At 32.4% G+C, this 13,762-nt stretch overlaps 2 protein-coding genes across 2 annotated transcripts in view; one reads left to right on the top strand and one right to left on the bottom strand.

The window, feature by feature from the left end:
* The window catches only part of LOC110017989 (nuclear pore complex protein NUP88), a 23,590-nt gene extending 9,978 nt beyond the window's left edge, over window positions 1–13,612 (top strand). Inside the window, 8 exon segments of the mRNA XM_020715194.1 lie at window positions 2,144–2,285; window positions 3,604–3,665; window positions 3,947–4,163; window positions 5,311–5,686; window positions 5,689–6,161; window positions 11,856–12,105; window positions 13,266–13,472; window positions 13,557–13,612. Coding sequence (XP_020570853.1) covers window positions 2,144–2,285; window positions 3,604–3,665; window positions 3,947–4,163; window positions 5,311–5,686; window positions 5,689–6,161; window positions 11,856–12,105; window positions 13,266–13,472; window positions 13,557–13,612 — 1,783 coding nt within the window.
* LOC110017980 (DNA damage-binding protein 2-like) overlaps window positions 13,197–13,762 on the bottom strand; it is a 29,057-nt gene continuing 28,491 nt past the window's right edge. The window contains exon 11 of the mRNA XM_020715183.1: window positions 13,197–13,385. The gene's annotated coding sequence lies outside the window, so the exon portion shown is untranslated. The remainder of the gene's footprint in view (window positions 13,386–13,762) is intronic.

Here is a 13,762-nt window from a genome sequence, read left to right as displayed (position 1 = left end):
AAAGAAGCATTGTGTGCTTGTGCGAAGGGAACTAAGCCGAGCATATTTAAAGTGTTAGGATTTATTTTTATTTTATTGTTTTAGAATTCAGTCTATATAATTGAATTTTAGTTAACCATTAATATGAGATATTGTTGATTATAGTCGCAAAGCGCAGTAGAAAGAAGTCTTTTGGATTGGATTGAGAAGAGTGGATGACCATGAAGAAAAACTATAAGTTAAATGAAGATGAAGTTTTGAATTAATTAATTTAGATTTAATGCTTATACAAATATTAATATTAGATTATATTAATATATGACAATAATTGCATTAAGAAAATGAGAGAGTTGGAAATTGGTGATATCACGACCCCTACCCGGGGTTTGGAATTAATCAAGACGGGAATAAACGGTAGGATGACGGGAATTAAGTTTTTTATATTCATTTACTATTTATCAAATGAAAGAGCCACAAATCAATTTAAATTAAAACAATATAATTATATTTATTTGGTTATTGGTTTTTTGCGTCTTCAATAAACATTTTTCCTGCTATCGTTCATCTTTTAATCAATAAATCAACATGAAAAGTTAGTTTAAAAATAACAACAAGCTAATCAAGCCAATGAATACTCATACGTTTAAACTATAATATTGCAAGGGGAAAGAAAAAAAATACATGTCAGTTAAGTTTTTAAAAAATTTAATATAAACATTTAACATGTTATTCAATGAATCTTATAATATCAATAGCATGTCAGTATCGTTTTATATCTATACAACCATCCCAAGAGCACCTTCTAAAAATTTGTACTAATGTCTTACCGTAGAAATGTGAGACGCTTTTATAGGAAGTAGGATCAAGCGTGGACAAAATAATGAATTAATCAAATGAATAGCCAAAATTCTCTATTAACTTTTTTATTAAATTCTAATACTTATTTTGCCAATTATTGTATTAATTGTCTGTTGCTAAGTACGATCACAATGAACTCAAAACGAGAAAGTGTAGAGCTCATCAATAGAGGCGAAACTTGTACTCCATTATTTTGCATTATAGATTATATTTTCTATTATTCCTTATTCTTTTTGCACTTGTTTTTTCAAAAATAACAGTGAGCTTACCCCCCTATAAGATGGGCAAATGAATTCGCTAGTCGAGATTGGAGAAGGGCTTGTCAGCTTGGCTCAGGATGAACTCATTAGGTTGGGTTCATGAAAAATTTGCTAGCTGGATTCCTGTGGGGGCTTGCCATTAAAGCATACAACTTGCCAAGATCAAGACAAACTCATATGCCAACTAAAGGGAAATAGATTCACCAAACTCATGCACTAAACCTAGGAAGAGCTTGCACATTATTACTTAGGGGTTTTTTCAGACTCGCTTTTCCAATGGACGTGCATGGGCACCAGTTTTTTTGAGGATTATTGCAGTTATATCCGTGCTGTTAACATTTAATTCAAACTATTTGCTTTTGTGAATAACCTAAGGAAAAATTTTCTATTTTACATCAACTTCTTGGTTACTTTTTTCAAACTATGTGGTCCGCCTTGATTGCTAAAAATATCCAAGATTTGTGTTTGAAATGAGGGTCCAAATACCTCCATTCTAATACACATTAATTGGACTCTCATTTCTACCATGTATAAGTAAGAAAAGCAATCAACTCCCAGCTTCACTAAATGTCAACCATAATAATAGTTTACTTGCGTTATCCTAATTCAATTTTCCAAGCATTCAATGAGTGCCCTGGAGGCTTCTGAACCTTTAATGATGGTTTGTGATTTTCTCACACGTCCAGTGGCATGTGGTGTGTTTTTGTCATATGTTTTCCTGGTAGATATTTTTTTACCTTAATTTTGTTGTCATCCTATAAAAACTGTTTTTTAATTCTGTGTAGTTATTTCATAAAAGTGCTCTAAAAATAAATTTTTTTGATTCATAATTCCAATGCATGAGTGTTGGATTACTGTTAATGATTAACAAAATTATAAATGAAAAAAGAAGACTTTTTTTTTCTTATTTTTTGTTGAATTTAGGACTTTAATTTTCCACTTTAAGCCTAAAAAATAATAGGTGTTAAATTTGATGATGAAAAGTCTGACAAGCAAGAGGCTTAACAGAAATGTGGTCTTGTTATCTTATCAAACTATATTTGCAGGCTGTTTGACTTGTCATCTGACTTGGAACGAGCTGAGCAGGAATTTTATATTCAGCCTGAACTTGGACGGGAAAAAACTATCGTTTCATTCTGCCCTGTTGCATTTTCATTTGGAGGTCAGCATTTGTGGGAAAGATTTTCGGTGAGTACATTCATTTTATTAATGCAGTAGTACTTATTACATGCTTAAGTATGCTGCTTAAATTTCCTCTGCTCAAATTGTCTTCTCCATTTTGCTTTGATTCTTGAATGAGTTGGTTAACATAACTATTCTTTTTATCTCAAATGGCACTGATGTATCTTATCTTGTATTGTCATTCTTAAAGATAAATAAGTTTCACTAGTAATTTATTTCTCAACATATATGTGATAATATAAAGAATTCTGAAGTAATAAATACTTAAGAGTAAGTAAATCTAAATTAAGATTCATTTGGGATGCTCTGGTGAGAGTGACTTGGGCTAGTTCATTTCCATTATTTTATTGTGCTCCAACCTCTAACCATTTTTTTCATAATCATAAATTGTAACACACTAAATTTTATTTATTTATATGCCTTATTATATGATGATATGACAGATTCATATGAGTGCCCCCTCATCTTGAAAAGAGATGGGATTTAATTTATTTTCTGCAATTAATGAGTGATCTCACAGTTGTACATTTGAGCTTAAGCTTAGCAAATAATGGCAGCTTAAAATTTTAATCTTTATGCCCTAAAGTACCTTAGTGGCCACTCATTCTCAGTCCACTTTCTCATTAAATTGTAGTTCTTACAGCTTGTGTGCAAAGAATTTTTTTGATAAGAGAAATTGCTTTTCTGCTTTGTTTGGATGAGCTTTATTTTCTCTCTAATAATAAAATATAAAATCATGAATAGTTAAACCACATCATTTCTCGGCTTTGGAAGTGTTATTTCATGATAGCTGGTTCACCCCCTTCCGTGATTTTTATTTTATTTTGTTCTCACAAAAAATAAGATTTTGATGCTTGTCAAAATCTTCAACTAATCTAACAGGCATCGGAACTGGCTTGAATGCTGTAATCAGAAATGCAGTAAATTTTATAGCTCTTATGTTTTAATGGCATGCATACTTGACTTTGGCTTTTATTTATGGCTTTTTCCCAAAGAAGAATTCCACAAAGGAAGATTTTTTCCAATTGCCAAAACACTTAAATGACTGACTGGTACCGGCTTTAAGGAAATTGTTATTTTTAGAATAAAATATTGCTCTACTTTTCAACACTGCTGTTTCCAGTTCTCATATTGTACAGATCTATTCAAAAAATTTGTTTCAGGTCCTGCAATGGAAAATTTGATAATGTGTTGCCGTAGCCTTTTAGGGTTTAGTAATATGGCATGCTAGTTTATTCTTTTATGCAATTGAAAGTTGAGGCGGGAGGTGAGTGCCTTCTCTAATTGGAATCTGGATAAATTAGAACTTCATTTCTTTTTGCAGGTATTCATTCTGTACAGTAATGGTTCCCTGTACATTCTTTGCCCTGTTGTTCCATTTGGAAGGTAGTTATATTATTTTCAATCACTTCTGCTTCTTCAATTTCTCTTTATTGAGATTTCTGGTTTGACTTTTGATTGACCTTTTCCTCTTAAGATTATTTGCATGTGAGTATGCCTGCTAGTTGCCTTACCTGAACTCTAATTTGACAGAAAAATAATGGAATTGATAGAATGATAAATTGATAAAAGAATGGAAGCAGCATTGATTTAAATTTCTTAAGCTCAGGCATAATACTAGGCAATTATACAAGTTTTCATTGTTTTTTTTTATTTTTTTGTTACAGTTTTTGTAGTTGGATGCATGTCAAGGAGATCTATAAAGATGCTCATGTTTTTGGGTTGGGTTCGTCCAATCCAAGAGTTTCCAGAAACTCAGGTTTGGCCATTACTTGGTTAGAAGCAACGTTTCCTGAGTTAGTTGAACGGAAGATGGAAGGAGATGGTGTTTTGTTATTCAGAGCTCATTCTTATACTCCCATAGATGCATCTCTAGTATTGCAGGTATGCTCATCGTAAAATATTCAATTTCATATAAGCAATTTATTTCAATTTACCATATTTTTCATGATTAAGTTGTCACATCATATTTTAATCCTCTTAGTCAAGTAGGAGACGTGGCAAAGGTGGGCAACCCAATGAGATACATTGTCTTTGATCCTCTATTTTAGCAAATAGGATCATGTGGGTAGAGAACATATCTGCCTAGATTATCACAAAACATTTCTTTTCATGATTATCTACTATATCTTAATCATTAACACAAAAGCAATCATAGTTTAATTTTATTAAGCGGGGGTGGTTTGTACCTTAAAATTGAAGTTTAGGTGTTTGATATGTGAATAGATAGTAATCGGGTGGTATGTATGTAAATATGCTTTAATATAATAAGGTCATCAAGACTTTCATCCCACTATTACTAGTGGTAATGATTGGACTTGCTCCCACATGACAATAATCAAGACAGTAAATCCAGCTACGAGACAGATTTATTCTATCGTCGTTCGCGAGCAGAATCATTTATTGGATTTGATAAATCTTATTTAAAAAGTTGCAGCCAAACACTGCCTTAAAGTCATCTTGTTGCCTACTTCTGCTATTTTCTCGCCTTCCAAGAATTTATGCTCTTCCTTTTGCCTTTTTCATCATGATTAATCATTTCCTTTGACTTCGGATGGCGCCGTTGCTACCATTTTATCTTCCGATTTGGATCTTTCTCCTCCTTTTGCTGCAAGTTTTTGACAGATCCCACCTTTTCTCCCATATTGGCTGCTTCTAGGGTTTTTGATCAACTCCCATATAGGCGTTTGCATCATATGCTATATCCATTGGAAGTACTAAGCAACGTGCCTTCACTGAATCTTGATTTGTGCATCACTTTTCAGCAGATCCTTGTGATGACCTGAAAGGCTTATTGTTTAGGGTTTATGTGAAGATCACGATACTGGTTATCCCACCTTGCCTTACATGTTTATTTTCTTGTCAACAACCTTTTTCACTTGTGCAAGGATTTTATGCACAATTGTAATTAGTTACTTTTTCTGTTTTCATTTTTCCTCCATTGTAAGTGCTAAATGTCTTTATAGCGGTATTGTGCTTATCCAAATTATTGCTTAGTGACAATTAAGGAATGAAATATCTATTTTTACAGGGTCCTCTTGTAAATTCTTCTCATGGAGTAAAAACTGATGAGCCCAGTGCAGATTGTGAAGGTAAGTCTGTAAACTTACTTTATTGCTCTATTGACAAGGATTCAGTTGTTGTAACTGCTTGGAGCAGTGGGCAGCTCCAGATTGATGCTCTAGCAGATGAGATTCAGCCACTTTGGAAAGCTGGAAGCTCTCCCCATCTTCTTCTAGACACTTCCGGTAATATTGAGAGTGTGGCTGTGATTTGCCAATCAGATTTGGAAGAATCGTCTACAAACCATGAATTAAAAAACAGAGAATCCCTTCTATTATTGAAGTTGGCGATTGTAGACTTATCACTGCCTAAAAATCCATTGAATCAATGCCTGCTTTCACTCTTTAGAGATTTTACTGTTTACATGGTGGTGGTGTGGACATGATTATCATACATCGCCTCCCTTTTTCAACTACAATTCCTAAAACGGAGGCGGCAACATCTGTCCGGCCAATTCTCACAACATCCTATTCTGAGTCTTCACCTCAGGCTCTTTGTGGTTTCCTCATGGTGGCAGATTCATATGGTCATTCACAATTTGTAGGAGTGACACCCAGTAATGAATGTCTTGTGGTGGAAATGAAGGGTTGGAATGAGATGCTTCCCTGCCACTTTGACTTGGATGTGAAACCTTCTGGTTCTACAGAGATCAAAATTTCTGATCTTCTAAGCAAAGAACTTCTTACTGGTCCTAAATCTATCATCATTCCTCCATCAACAAGTCTCGGATCCTTGACTCCTGACTCTATTGAAGGTCGATCCACTCTCCATCATTATATCAAGCTTTTCCATGAAAACTATGTGGAATATGCACATAAGGTACCAAAGAGGATCCATTTTCCTTGCAAATTGATGCTTTTCTTATCTCAATTTCTTACAATTTTTGTATTTGTGCGTATAATGCAAGATTTTGGTTAGTTCTAGTTAGCTTTAATTTTCGTAGTTGGTTTTATATATTTTAGAGATAGTTTCAATTTACCTTGCAAATCAATGCTTTTCTTATCTCAATTTTATCCAATTTTTCTATTTGTGCGTATAATCCAAGATTTTGGTTACTTCTAGATAGCTTTAATTTTTGAAGTTGGTTTTATATATTTGAGAGAGAGTTTCAATTTGCGTCCATAACTGTGGTGCAATAAATTTTAGAGTACTTTTATGCAAATTTAATATCCACACTTTTATTAATAGATAAACAAGTCTGCTATTTTTTAATAGTTTCTAAATGAGATGCACGTAATCTAATACAGCAAGCGAGAATAAAAATGCAAATCATTCGGGGTAAAGAAGCTAACACAAACACCTAATGACTATCAATGAGGATGAATAAGGAACTTATACTCAATTTCTAGAAAGTTTTAATTTTCTAATGGGATAAACATAACTAGAACTATAAAAAACACATAACTAAGAATATATGCATATAAATAAAAGTAAATATATAATAAATTTGAAGTTACACCAGTCACGCAATCACTCAATAGCTAAATAAAAATTATAAGAGAATTAAAAGGATTGAATAAACTAAATAAATCTCCAGCTTGAACAAAGATATCGTCTCTTTTGGGATTGAAGTATTAGAAGGATTAAGAAAACTTCTTGCCCTTAAAGTTTGTATTTTTATTTAAGCCATTTTTTTTTTTAATATGCCTCAACCTTTTTATTTATAGATGCACTAGGTACTGCAGAAAGGAAGCATGAATCCTATCATGCCCCATGATGATCTCCTCTAAGTCGAGCATGAGACATAACAAAGGCGAACAATTTAGTTAGATATATTTCTCATTAATATTCATTCTGACTTCACTAGTCAGGATTGTGTAAGTAGAAAATTAGTTTTTCTAGATCATCATGGAATATAAATATGCTTTCATATTCATCTAAGTTGATTCTGTTGAGTTATGTGTAATTAGAGGGTTTTATTGGATTTATTTGTTAAACATTGTTAACACCTATTTAAACACATATGTTGAATAAAACAACAAGTTTTCACCTCTACTGGATTTACGATATATGGAAGAAGCAATGTCGTCTGTGTTGCGATCCTGCTCCTGCTGCGAGAGGAGGAAAAAGCAAGTCATTGTGTTTGTATCGCAATCCTATATGTGTCACGATTCTGCTCCCGTTCCTGCTACGGGACGAGGAAGAAGCGTAGTCGGCTGGTTTGTATCGCGATCCTGTTCCTGTTGCGAAATCAGACAAGAGACTTCGGTATAGGGAAGCGTGAGTGGCTTCGACGCCGAGGACACAATACAGTCGCGATTAGGGGCGCTGAGAGGGACAAAGATTGGTTCTGTGTCGCGTGAGAGCAGGGTGATGCTTCCGTAATTTTTTGGGTAGCGCAAAGGATCGAGCGGCTCTGTCGTGCTAGAAAGAAGATCGTGCTATGTGGTTTTGCAACAAGTCGACAATCAACATTGCTAACAACTCGGTGCAACACGACAGAACTAAACATGTGGAGATTGATAGATTCTTCATCAAGGAGAAGTTGAATAACATATTGTTGGAACTAAGCCATGTAGCTACTAGAGAACAGGTGGTTGATTGCCTCACTAAAGGATGTAGTTCAGTGGAGTTAGCTAGATTATGTGACAAGATAGGCTTAGGGAATATTTTTTGCCCATCTTGAGGGGGAGTGCTGTGAGTTATGTATAATTAGAGGGTTTTATTGGGTCTATTTATTTTACATTGTAACATCTATTCAAACACATATATTGAATGAAATAGCAAGTTTTTACATTAAACAATCCTTTTGATTCATTTTTATCGAGTGAGTAGAAAGTTATTGTCTAGATCATCTTGGAATATAAACATGTTTTCATGTTCATCTAAATTGATTCATCATAATTATTAAATTGGAAGCACATATAATTTAAATCTTCAAAAAAAAAGCTTTTAAGAGATTTTATTAAAAATTTATACATGTTTTCTAAGGAAAATGAACCCAAGTAAAAGACTTTCACAATTGGCCCATTGACATCTCAAACATCAATGCATTCATGTAAATGGAAAGGTTTTCAAATGAAACAAAGTGATCCACTGTTGCACGTCATAGGCTAAGTAAACTTTTCAAAATGGCATAAATGATGTGTCAATTTACTTAAAATTAATTTTATCCGCATCTGCTTTGACAATAATGCTAAACAATTGAGTCGAAAATGTAAGAATGTTATGCATATTAAGAAAATATGATTAGTTTAAACTAACCCAACATTGATAAGCATGCAATGTTATGAAATACTTATCAATTGTTTTAAATTTCACGAAATCTCTTTCAAAATTCAAGATTCATCAACATATTATGTGCACATCTTCAGTGGGCTGCTCGATGATGTCATAAATCCCATCTATTGAAAATTTATCCTCCAAGTCCTTAAGACCGAAGTTAACATGGCTTCTTCGTCAAATACTAATGCAACACTAATTAAAATAGGATTCTCTAATCAAGTAAACTTACATAAAATACACATTAGTGAAATTCACAATCAATTTTCTCCAGTTTTCAAAGGCCTTCGATTTCTTTAAACAGAGAAAAATCATTTCGAAAATAGAACTCTCAGTACCGTGCCTATAAAGCTTGACCTCAAGTTCTAGCCTCTAATATGCGCTCCCAACTATTTCTAGTTTCACTTTCAACGACATCCATACTATTGGAAATAGATTATTATCAACATCCATTCCAGCTGAAGTTAATAACTGGCCCCCTTGTGGCCCCTTCAAAAAACAGTCGTCAACCCCAATAACTGGCTTGCAACCTAAGAGGAATTCTTTTTTACATGCATTAAAAAAACATACATTGTGACAAATCTCAGTCTATCTTCCAAATCTGTGTCTTGTGTTGTTTTTATAGATATAGTTGTTCCTGGATTTATTTTTGTAATTTACAAGCAATATAATCCTGAATTTTTCATCATCTTTCATGTGCCCCGACTTGTGTGTCTTGCTAACAACCTTCCTAGCTTGTGACTTTGAAACGTGCAACTTCAATATATCTATTAGTTCTCTAAAAAAATTAGTTTTGCACTGCGGATTCATCATTTATTTATAAATTTCTTTGCTATAATTTGTGAAGGTTAAAGTTTTGTTATGATAACTCCATTGATAAGTATGCTTTGTCTACCATGAATAACTTCCATAATGCTTTAAAATGTACAAATGAAATGAACAATTAGGCTTCCTGCTAATAGCTTTGCATATTCTTTTATCATTTTTTAAGAACTTTATGCTCTTATCCGTAGCAATTGACCAATTTTGCAGTACTTATTTAATTTCTTCTTTATTACTAAATCTCATTTGCACTTCAAGATCATATTTTTGAAATTCTGGAATAGGATTGAAAACTAGCAACTTAATGATGTCATCTTAGTCGTTGTTATGAAAACTGACTTTATTGTTGGAATTCATACAATCGCTATCATAACATTTTTTTTTCAACATTTCATTGGAAATTTGAATGCATTTTTCAATTTTCCACCTTTATTTGTTATACTTGTGAATTTAACAGAAGGATCAACATTACTTTCAAATATCTATTCAGCTTCATGAATGTCATAATCGCCGTCTATAAACTCTTCACAGTCATTTGAAACATTATAGTCGAAGTCTTCATCGTCATCATAAGAATTATTTATTTCATCTACCTTTATATGTTTATCTGTCTTCAACATTTTCGAGTTCAACATCATTTATTTTACTCAAATCACCAAAGAGTTGTGCAAAATTTGTATCGTCAAGCCATGCAAATATAATTTCATATACTCTAATACTTTGTGATATTCTCTATAACAAACAATATTATTAATTTTAAGGCATTCAGAAATTGAATTGAAAATATTGAAGTAACTTCATACCTATGCTTGACATCGATGGACCATCATGCTTGCTGCCCCCTCTATTAATCATTTTTTTTAATAGACCACTACTTCTAGCCTCCGCACTGAAAAAAATCACAAACCAAATGCCCTGAATGAAAGAAGGAAACACTTCAGTTACATCAAATTAATTTACTAAATCTAAAATACAGAACAAAAATAGATGCAGAAATACATATGTACAAATTACAATCCATGAATTGAGTTTAAATTATTATACAAATTTATATTTAAACTCGCAATTGAAAGAATCAACGAAAAGTTATGAACAAAGTAATACACATCTTAATTTGCGTTGAAATGATTGTAAATAACTATGCACAACACAAGAATGAAAAAAGATTTGTTCCTTGTATAATTTGTAAAAGCACATGTACACAATACAATCTTTAAGCTTAAAATGCTATAGATAAATAAAAGCAACAAAATAATTAAAGAACATGCCAAAAAATAGGCATTTACATATATACCGCCCAATTCCTATGTATTTACATATCTTACACCTGAACTTTAAGTGGTTCGCATGTAAATCTTCCAAAAAAACAAATAATAGTAGAAAATTATTTACAACCCTAACCCTAACCCTCTACCTGAAACCCTAAAGCCAACCCTTGCCTTATGCAACCCTAAAACCTAAAACAAACCTAACCTATTAGCTTACCCAAAACCCACACCAACAATCATTAGTTATAATTCCTTTTTTAACGATTTTAGGGCACACTTTGTAAAAACCAAGAGTACTCGATGCATGCTAACAATTTTTTAGCCATTAAAACTTTAATTAAAACATGCACGAAAGCTAAGGGTCTGTTTGACATCACTTTTCTTTCCTTTTTTTGTTTTTATTTTTTTATTTTTTTTGAAAACATATGTGGTAGCTATAATTTTTATATTTTTATATTTTTTATTTTTAAAAACAAATCAATTTATTTTTAAAAGCGCTCAAAATATTTAAAAGATTCATCGAATGTTTTTAAAAATAACCAACTCAGTGAAATTTTTAAATTTAAATCAAAACTTAAAAAATGGAAAGTAAAAAAAAGCAAAATTAAAAAATAAAAGTGATCTCACACACACCTAATTAAACAGAACACAATGATTAATTTGGTTGAAATAGGATCATCACGATTCATTTGACTTTGATGATCCTACATGAGCTGTTGTTTTTTTTTTTTTTTTCTGGATAATTACATCGAGAAACCTCTCAAGTTGTGTGGGGACATAATGAGCACAATTTGGTATCCGATTTCCTCTCAACCATCAATTTAATTTTTGCTTTTTGAATGTTAAAACCATCACATTGCTATAACTCAATTTAATCTAAGTTAGTGGCATCAGCATAATTAAAGATTGGGGCTTTTACATACATACCCCCTAATTCCTTGGTAATATCTTACTTTTTTACATTCATACCACCTAAATATTTTATTTCACAGAAAAAATATCATTATTTTGATTTTTAAAAAGTGAAATACACCTTTTCAAGCATAGCTAAGATTGCATATATGTAATTAAAGTTTAGATGTTAGGTATGTAAATCTTTCTTAAAAATAGCCATGTTTCGGCACCTCGCGCAAATACCATTACAGTGACCATAATATTTCTCCCAAACTCAAACGAGATCTAATTCTTAGTATGTGTTCAGGTGCACATTGAACTCGAACAGCATGGTGAGTATGTGAAGACAATAACAGACACCCAACTAAAACGCCTGAAAGAGGTAGAACAGTGTCTTTTGAAGCTGGAGCAAAATGAAAATGGCGTGCAAGGCCGGATCAATCGCGCCTTCAAGGTATACGAGCTATTGGAGCAGCGTCTGAAGAATTTTGAAGCATTACCTGCTACAAATAAAAAGCCACTTTCAAAGGCTGAAAGGGAATTCAATGCTGATCTAGGTACTTACTATATGACCTCATTTCTAAACACTACAGGCTTGTCTGGGATCATACTATATGCCTCATTTCTAAACACTACAGGCTTGTCTGGGATCATTTTAGCTTTTGTTTTGTGTTCTTCTTTTTTTAATTCGATATAATTACATACATAGTAAACATTGCTATTTATAGAATCTAGCACCCGGATGATATTTTTGAACTACTGAACCGATGTATTTACCTCGTGCCACAATCAACCATTGATAATTTGATAAAAATGAAAATATGGGCATGAATTTTGATATTTGAGTGAGAATTTGAAAAATGTATGAAGGAGAGTGGTTGATTTGTAAATAGTGATATTTTGGGTGCTATGTATGCCATTTAAATACATACCACTCAGTTCTTATGTATTTACATATCTAACCCATGAAATTTACTTTTACATTGATATCACTCAAATATTTCATATCACTTGCTACTATTTTAACTTTTAAAAAGTGAAATATACCTTTTTATTCATAGGTAAAGTGGCGGTATATATGTAAAAAATTGAAGTATAGATACACAAATTCATAAGGATTGAGTGGTATGCATGTAAATCTCTCTTTGTTTTTGCTTTTGTTTTTAAAAATATATTTGTTCAGTGTATTATTTTTATATTTTTATTATTTTTTTATAAACCAAATTAACATGTTCATGGAAACACTAAAAAAACTTTCAATGTTTTTAAAAACTAGGGTAGATTACATACAAGACCACCTAAAACATTGTTGTTCACAAATCAACCACCCTCTTTCATCCATTTTTCAAATTCTCACTCAAACGTCAAAATTCATGGTAAAACCTCAACCCATATTTTTCATTTTTATCAAATTCTCAATAGCTTGCTCGTGGCACGCGTAAATTCACCAAATTCACCGATTCGGTACAAAAAAATCACACTTGAGTGCTTAGTTTGTAAATAGCAATGTTTCGAATGGTCTGTATGTAATTATCCTCAACAAAATTATCACACTTTAATCAAATATTCAAACATATTATCTTTCAAATCAAAACAAAAACAAAACAAAATTAAAAAAAAAAAAAAAACCAAAAGCAAAGGTGAAATACTACATAATTACTGCTGCTGTGTTTCAGGCACACAAAAAAATATTTGATTGATTCTGAATGTAATGCAGATAGAATTACAAATCTGGAGCTGGATGAGTTTCGTTCTTCTATTGATGCGTTGAGCACGCGTCTGAAAAGATATCTTCAGACTTCTACAGCAAGTTCGCCAAACATGGGAAGGTTAGGTTCTGCAAGGAGTAAAACTAATGTTTCAAATGATCAAATTTCTCAGTTGATGTCGTCTTTAAGTCTGCTGTCCAATAGTAATAGTTGTAGTTAGCACAGGCCATGATGATGATGATTCTGTATGCTGTGAATGACTAGTGTGTTGGATTAATGTTATTTTTTGTTGTTAATAGTAATAGCTGTAGTTAGCACAGGCCATGATGATGATTCTGTTTGCTGTGATGACTAGTGTGTTGGATTAATGTTATTTTTTGTTGTTATTTTGCCATTGCAATGCAATGAAAGTCATTTTTTAATGAAGTAGTTGCATCCATTGCAGCACATTTTGAATGTTGTTTCTACCAATTTTTTATTCATTTTACATATATATATATATACT

Source organism: Phalaenopsis equestris, unplaced genomic scaffold (assembly GCF_001263595.1).
Source record: "Phalaenopsis equestris unplaced genomic scaffold, ASM126359v1 Scaffold000002, whole genome shotgun sequence".
In the NCBI taxonomy this organism is placed as follows: domain Eukaryota; kingdom Viridiplantae; phylum Streptophyta; class Magnoliopsida; order Asparagales; family Orchidaceae; genus Phalaenopsis; species Phalaenopsis equestris.
Note: the sequence above shows the minus strand (reverse complement) of the source record. Positions and strands in the feature narration are given on the sequence as shown.